Raw genomic sequence first — 8,021 nt, forward strand, 5'->3', positions numbered from 1 at the left:
CACCTAAATTACTTTCAATATCCCGCTCTATAAAATCAGAAGCATTAACTAATAAAAACAGCTCCGAAATTCGTAGCCCAAGTTAGGGTATCGTAAATATATACAGTATCTGGTGATGATCATTTCCATAAGCATCCACAGATCTTGCGAGAGAGAGAGAGAGAGAGAGAGAGAGAGAGAGAGAGAGAGAGAGAGAGAGAGAGAGAGAGAGTCAATCTTGTTATATGTCGAAAAGTTGTGGTGAATCGCTGACAAAGATGGGAGCAAAATCTCCCCTAACTATCATAGGAGATGAGGTAATTTCTTACAGGAAGGTATTTATCACCTTCGCGTCAATGAAAATTTTTGGACGTAGAACGCCCTATTATCACTGCTTCCTCACCGAGGAAATGTTGATGGAAGGGGTGTTAAAAAATCGTACGAAAATGCTTTGCATATTCCATATAGCACAGAATAATCTTGGACATGCGCATAGACACAGATGCATACAGATGCGTATATACAGATTATATATATATATATATATATATATATATATATATATATATATATATATATATATATATATATATATATATATATATATATATATATATATATATATATATATATATATATATATATATATATATATATATATATATATATATATATATATATATATAAAATGTATGTATATATACATGTAAGTCTATATATATGCATATCTATATATATCATGTATATATCTATAAAATGTGCATGCGTCATGCCAAAGATTATTCTATGATATATGGAATAAATATCTATAACTAGAATAACATACAGTACATAATATATCACTTCATAGTTTTTTTTTAACTTTGTTTAATTTTGTAGTAGAAGTGATGGTCCTGTTGAGATTTCGCATCTAAAAAATGTCTTACAGCGAACAAAATCTGAAATTATATCATTATGAAGCGCAACCAACGTTGCAATGTTGGAAGATAATTGTCCTATAGCCACTTTGCTTGGTTTTAAAGACTTGTCCCCGTGGTAACACTTGAAAAGCTTCTCCATCACTTTCAATTTCCCCAGAAAACCCTCGGTAGGTTTCACTAATTTTCCTTCTCTGCTTATAGCATCACTCCAAGAATTGTCACCAGCTGGCACTTTTGATGCAAGAAAGCTGTGCTGTGGAAACTTATGGGCAATGAAGCCACCAAAAATAAAGTAAACCTTCTTCTTCTGTAACTTTTTCAATATTGTCTTTTGATGATTCGTATTCATCATCTGGCAAACTAAAGAGCATTGCTGTATGATGTAATCATAGTTATTTATAATTGTATATTTTGTTTGTAACATCATATAATACAGAAAATTAATGTTAAACAGATTATGAATAATATTAGAAACAAGTTGTTGCGCAAGGTGATGGTGTTTTGTTGGGGAATCAGGAAGTGGGCGAGGCGACTGCCGGCCGTCTTTTCTGTGTGTGTGTTGACACGTGTCGGTTGGCCTCCTAGCCGGGTGTGCAAATGTAGGCTGATTTCTGTTTTCATTTATTTGGCGAGGTAATACGTCCAGAGTGTACTGGCAGAGGTGTATGGCCAGCATTGCACAGGTTAAGCATGTGTGGGAGTTGGATATGGAGCGCCAAGGTGTAAGTTGCTGCATTGATTAATCATATGTACTTATGTTTATGATGGATTTGGAAATGTTATAGTGGGATATCCTGTACGTTTGTATTTGTGATGGAGTTAGTGTTATTGCTGTGTTGTGTAATAGACTGCTTACATTTTATACTTGGTTTTATGAATATTGCTGTGTTGTTTTGCATATTTTATTAGGATTACATTTTGAGTTTTTGTTTAACAATTTGGGGGTTTGTTTTAATTTGGAAACTTGTTTACAGGCTGAATGTTACTCAATAAAGTATTCATGTGGTACTTGGTGACTTTGTATCTACCCGATCCATACAATTCAGCACCTGCTACCCATGGTTGAAGGAACTTTGATTGGACATTCTACACATCCCTGCTAGTCAAGATGGATCGAGCCAAGAAAGTGCGTACATCAGAGAGGAGGAAATTCAACCGAGCCCTGAAACTGTTCGACGAGAGTGTGAAGCAAGACGACTCGACAGAGATTTTGAAGCCTGCATTTGATGAGGTCTGTGACGCCTATAAGAGGTTAGAAAATGCTAATGATGATTTTATCTCGTGCATTGATGAGTCTCATGAGATTTTGTTAGCCTATTAGAATCGGCTGAGGATTATATAATTGAAGTGTATAGGTTGAAATGTAAGGCACATTCTCAAGTACTTGCGAAAATAGACAGTGAAAAGGGTAATCAAAAAAACAGACAACACGAAGTTTATAGTTAAGAAGCTTGAACCTCCTAGATTTGATGGACAAATAAGACTGTACCCATCCTTTAGAAAGGACTTTGACAGATTAATGATTAAGAACTATGGGAGGATCCATATGTCCTTAAGCAGTGTTTGTTAGGTGAAGCCTTGAAAGTGGTACTTGGGGTTGATGATGATTTCCATAAGATGATGGCCAGACTTGATGAAAAATTTGGAAATGTAACAAAGGTGGTGGACTCTGTTTTGTGTGAGATAAGAGCCCTTAAGCCTGTGCCAGAAGGCAACAACAAAAAACTTGTGGAATTGGTGAATACTGTGGAGAGGGGATGGCTTGATATGTGTAAGCTAGATCTTAAATCAGAAATTAATAACACTACTGTAATTAGCTTAGTAGAAAAGCTCTTACCCCCAACATTGAAAAGGGAATGGGTTTTAAAAGCTAGTGAGTCCCAAAGTGAGAAGGAATTTGGAAAATTATTAGAATTTTTAGAAAAAGAAAGGAAGGTAGTAGAGTATGTGCAGGAAGGAGTGAGGTCAAGTACAACCGCTGATAGGGCAGCAGTGCACAGTGCGACTCATGAGGATCGCTGTTATTCAGATAACTTGAATGAAGCAATTAAGCAGTTAAGAGAAAACCAAGAGTCACAACAACAACAATTAAATGAATGTATTGTAAACATGAACCAAATTGTTTCAAACTTATCAAGTCAAGCTAGGAGTAGACCTAACATGCCACCTAACATTAATAAGAACTGTTGGTTTCATGGTACAGCTTCCCATAGCATTTTGGATTGTTCAGGGTTTCAGTACTTGGATAATAAATCTAAATATGAGCTGTTAAAAAGCAATAGAGTATGCTTCATCTGCTTACGAAAGGGACATGTCAGTAGTGACTGTTTGAACAGAGAGTTATGTCATGTTAAAGATCAAAATAATGAAGTATGCGGCAGACCTCACCACCCTATTCTCCATTCTTTGTTTGTACAAAATTATTTCACCAGTCGAGTATAGGGGTCAAATAATTTATTGTCGAGGGAGGGAGTATTGTTGATGATTGGACATATGCAGAGTAAGGGGCAAAAGGTGGCAACATTTTGGGATCCAGGTTCAAATTTAACCATGATTACGCATCGGATGGCAAACAAGTTGGGTTTGAGAGGTAAAGATGTAAGTCTGACTGTAACTAAAGTTGGGAATAGCACTGAGCTGTTTGACAGTAAAGTTTATAATGTGCCAATTACTGATTTGACAGGTACTGAATGGACTATTGAAGCTTGTGGTATCAATGAAATTACATCTGACATTACAGAATTTGACACCACATTGATAGCTAAATTGTTTGGTGTAGAGGAGTGGAAAATTTGTCGGCCAACAGGCAAGGTAGATTTGTTAATTGGCGTGGATCACAGTAGCATGATACCTCAAGTGGTTAGAACCATTGATACCTTACAGCTAATGCAAAACAATTTTGGAATGTGTGTAAGAGGTTCATATCCAGTTATGAATAAGAATATGGGTACCAATAGTGTCTTAACGGTAAGGATTAGCCACATGACTGTAGCTACTGAGGTCAATGACATCATACCACGATACAGTGAGAACCTCTCAAAACAGTTAGAAGATTTTTTTTTCAGTTGAAAATTTTGGAACTTCATGTATACCTAAATGTAGTGGTTGTAAATGTGGGAAGTGTTCATTGAGTGGGGAACGTAGCTTGAGGGAGGAAATGGAATTAAAACAGATAGAAGAAGGACTTGATTATGATTCAATAAATGGGTATTGGATTGCAAGCTATCCACGGATTAACGATCCTAACAAGCTCCCCTAATAATGTTTCCCTTGCATATGGAAGACTAAAATCTACTGAACGGAGGTTAATAAAGCTCAAGCGATTACTCTAAAAAATATAATGATCAGATTTTAGATATGGTTCATAGGGAGTTGCTAGAAAATTGAACGTAGATGAGATAAGTAATTATAATGGTCCCGTTCACTACTTGCCCCACCATGAAATCCACAAGCCAGACTCTGTTTCTACCCCTTTGAGAATTGTGTTCAACTCCTCTTCCTCTTACTTTGGTCACGTACTTAATGATTACTTTGCAAAGGGCCCTGATGTGCTAAACAACATGATTGCTATACTGATACGTTTTAGGCAGCATGCTGTGGCCATCATAGCAGATATTAAGAAAATGTACAACTCTGTACGAATTTCAGAACTTGATCAACATACTCATAGGTTTTTGTGGCAGGACTTAGAGACAGACAGAGAGCCAGATCACTATGTGCTTACTACTGTGACCTTTGGTGATAGACCTAGTGGCATAATGGCAATGATGGCCTTACGTAAAACCACCGAGATGGATGAATCCTTTCCCCTAACTGCAGAGATGATCAATCGCAACTCGTATGTTGATGATATACTGTCAAGTGTATCGATGGTTGAAAGGGCTAAGAGAAGTATTGTAGAAGCTAATGCAATATTATCTCGGGGAGGATTTCAGATCAAGCAGTGGGTTATGTCAGGTGAGAGTCCAGAAGATAATTTTCTTAACATCTTGAAAACTGATAAGGAAAAGGTACTGGGGTTGAACTGGAATCCTAAGGAGGACCTGTTTTTCTATGTGATAAAGATAAATTTCTCTAAGAAAGTAAAAAATATTCGAATGGAGCCACCCATAAAGAAATCAGAAATCAACGAGAAACTCCCGAATACGTTAAATCGAAGGATGGTACTCAGTCAAACTGCTTCGGTGTATGATCCCCTTGGGTTCATTGTACCATTCACCTTGAAAGCAAAGTTGCTTATGCGCGATTTACTAACCACCATTAGTGAAAATGAGCGAAGATTAGATTGGGATGAAGCAATGCCACAGTATATGTATGAAAGATGGAGAAAGTTATTTAAAGAAATGTATGAGTTAGAAACCTTGACGTTCCATAGATGTGTGAAGCCTAAAGATGCCGTTGGTAAGCCTGATCTAGTAATTTTTGCAGATGCAAGTAAGTTAGCTTATGGAGCCTGTGCGTACTTGAGGTGGAAAGTGAGGGAGGGACCCTTTGTAAGTAAACTCTTGATGGCAAAGAATAGGATTGCCCCTACTCGACAGCTCACCATCCCACGGTTAGAGTTGTGTGGGGCTGTGTTGGCCTGCCAGTTGAGGACTGTGATTGAGAAGGAAATAGACATTGAACTTGAGTCAGTCATACATATTATTGATTCATCTATTGTCAGAGCACAAATTTGTAATAAGTCAAGCAGTTTTAATATTTTTGTCGCTACTAGAGTAGCAGAAATTCAAACTAAATCAAAATCTGTTGAATGGTTTTGGACATCCTCAAGAAATAATCCAGCAGACTTAACTACAAGGCCTACACACCCTATGCTTTTAGATTCTGATTCTTCATGGCAGAATGGACCCCCATTTATTGGTTTACCTGTTAGTGAATGGCCCATCAGTCAGTCAAATGATCTCGAACTACCAGATATTGCTCCAGTCAAAATTGTAAATAATCTATGTAGGGATAATACTGTTATAATTGATGTAAATAGATATGGTAGTTACAGTAAGCTTTTAAGAGTGACTGCTAGAGTTTTGAAGGCAGTTAGGTTGAGGTCATTTAAAGGTGTCTTTTAGTTCCTCACTCAGATGATTTGAAAGTAGCAGAGGATATATGGGTAGGGTGGGTCCAGAAGACTATAGCTGATGACTGGGAAAAGAGATATGAGAGACTTGGAGCTGTGATGAATGAGGAAGGTTTAATATGTGTTGGTCAAAGGATTTCAGTATGGCTGAAAGATAATTGGAACAGGAGTACATTCGTATTGTTACCTGTGAGGCATTCATTCACAAGATTGTATGTTAAACACATCCATGAGATAGATCATGCTGGTGTAGAGGTAACCTTAGCCAAATTGCAATCCAAGTTTTGGGTGCCTGGAGCCAGGAAACTTATAAAGTCAGTGAAGGCTCGGTGTGTCATTTGTCGTAAATTGGCTAAGAAGACTGAAGAGCAATGCATGGGTCAGTGTCCATCTGAGAGACTTCAACCCGCCCCACCCTTTTTTAATACAGCTATTGATTTGTTTGGACCATTTATTGTGAAAGACACAGTCAAGAGGCGCACTAGAAAAAAGGTTTATGGGATAATCTTTAATTGTATGGTGAGTAGAGCTGTGTACTTAGATTTAGCAGAGGGTTATGATACAGAGAATTTTTTAATGACATTACGTAGGTTTGTCTGCATAAGAGGATTTCCAAAGCGTATGCATTCAGATGGAGGCACACAGTTAGTAGCAGCTAACAAAGAATTGCGAACTATGGCCAGGAACTGGAATATGACACAAATTTCAGAGTTTGGTAGTGTTTTCGGAATGAGTTGGACATTCAATAAGTCTGCAGATGCTCCATGGGAGAATGGGTGCAGCGAATCTCTGATAAAGTCTGTAAAGAGATGTATTACGATGTCTGTTGGTACTAATATTCTTCAGACTTGTATGTTTGAGATTGCTAATTTAATGAACAGCCGTCCAATTGGTCTCAAACCAGGGTTTGATCCCAGTTTGGGCATTTATCTTTGCCCTAATGACTTGCTCTTAGGTCATACAGGTGTCCAAGTCCCAAGTGGATTATGGGATGAAAGTAATAATCCAAGGCAAAGTTTTCAGTTTATGCAGAAGATTGTAAATTCTTTTTGGAAGAGGTGGCAACGAGATTATTTTTCTTCACTTTTAGTTAGGCAAAAATGGCATACTCAGCATAGGAATTTAAGACCAGGTGATATTGTACTTATACAGGAAAACAATATTGTAAAGGGTGCATGGAAAATGGCCGAAGTTGCCGTAGCAGTACCTAGAAGTGATGGTCAGGTGCGAGATGTAACCTTGAGGTATAAAGTGCATAAACCAGGTTCACAGTACAAAGGTCAAACCGATATGTTAATTAAACGGTCCGCTCATAGACTGATAGTTTTACTTCCTGTTGAAGAGCGTGGTGAATGTTGAGTTATGGTGGGGGGAGTGTATGATGTAATCATAGTTATTTATAATTGTATATTTTGTTTGTAACATCATATAATACAGAAAATTAATGTTAAACAAATTATGAATAATATTAGAAACAAGTTGTTGAGCAAGGTGATGGTGTTTTGTTGGGGAATCAGGAAGTGGGCGAGGCGACTGCCGGCCGTCTTTTCTGTGTGTGTGTTGACACGTGTTGGTTGGCCTCCTAGCCGGGTGTGCAAATGTAGGCTGATTTCTGTTTTCATTTATTTGGCGAGGTAATACGTCCAGAGTGTACTGGCAGAGGTGTATGGCCAGCATTGCACAGGTTAAGCATGTGTGGGAGTTGGATATGGAGCGCCAAGGTGTAAGTTGCTGCATTGATTAATCATATGTACTTATGTTTATGATGGATTTGGAAATGTTATAGTGGGATATCCTGTACGTTTGTATTTGTGATGGAGTTAGTGTTATTGCTGTGTTGTGTAATAGACTGCTTAAATTTTATACTTGGTTTTACGAATATTGCTGTGTTGTTTTGCATATTTTATTAGGATTACATTTTGAGTTTCTGTTTAACAATTTGGGGGTTTGTTTTAATTTGGAAACTTGTTTACAGGCTGAATGTTACTCAATAAAGTATTCATGTGGCACTTGGTGACTTTGTATCTACCCGATCCATACAATTG

At 37.5% G+C, this 8,021-nt stretch overlaps 1 protein-coding gene across 1 annotated transcript; it reads left to right on the forward strand.

Annotated features, from left to right (window-relative positions):
- The first annotated feature begins 2,519 nt into the window (after nucleotides 1-2,519).
- LOC136827194 (uncharacterized) lies at nucleotides 2,520-7,335 on the forward strand. The gene is made up of 4 exons (XM_067084963.1): nucleotides 2,520-2,997; nucleotides 3,583-3,710; nucleotides 4,268-5,849; nucleotides 5,981-7,335. Exons 1-4 carry the CDS (start codon nucleotides 2,520-2,522, stop codon nucleotides 7,333-7,335), a joined length of 3,543 nt encoding a protein of 1,180 aa, XP_066941064.1.
- Nucleotides 7,336-8,021: the final 686 nt, after the last annotated feature.

This window comes from Macrobrachium rosenbergii, chromosome 41 (assembly GCF_040412425.1).
Source record: "Macrobrachium rosenbergii isolate ZJJX-2024 chromosome 41, ASM4041242v1, whole genome shotgun sequence".
In the NCBI taxonomy this organism is placed as follows: domain Eukaryota; kingdom Metazoa; phylum Arthropoda; class Malacostraca; order Decapoda; family Palaemonidae; genus Macrobrachium; species Macrobrachium rosenbergii.

What these genes read in the sequence shown, in the direction of transcription:
- LOC136827194 (XM_067084963.1), top strand. Translation starts at nt 2,520, where the DNA reads ATGGCCAGACTTGATGAAAAATTTGGAAATGTAACAAAGGTGGTGGAC. An exon ending in TTTGTCGGCCAACAGGCAAG is followed by an intron (nt 3,711 to 4,267) that starts GTAGATTTGTTA and finishes TATGGTTCATAG; the next exon opens with GGAGTTGCTAGAAAATTGAA. An exon ending in CAAAATTGTAAATAATCTAT is followed by an intron (nt 5,850 to 5,980) that starts GTAGGGATAATA and finishes TTCCTCACTCAG; the next exon opens with ATGATTTGAAAGTAGCAGAG.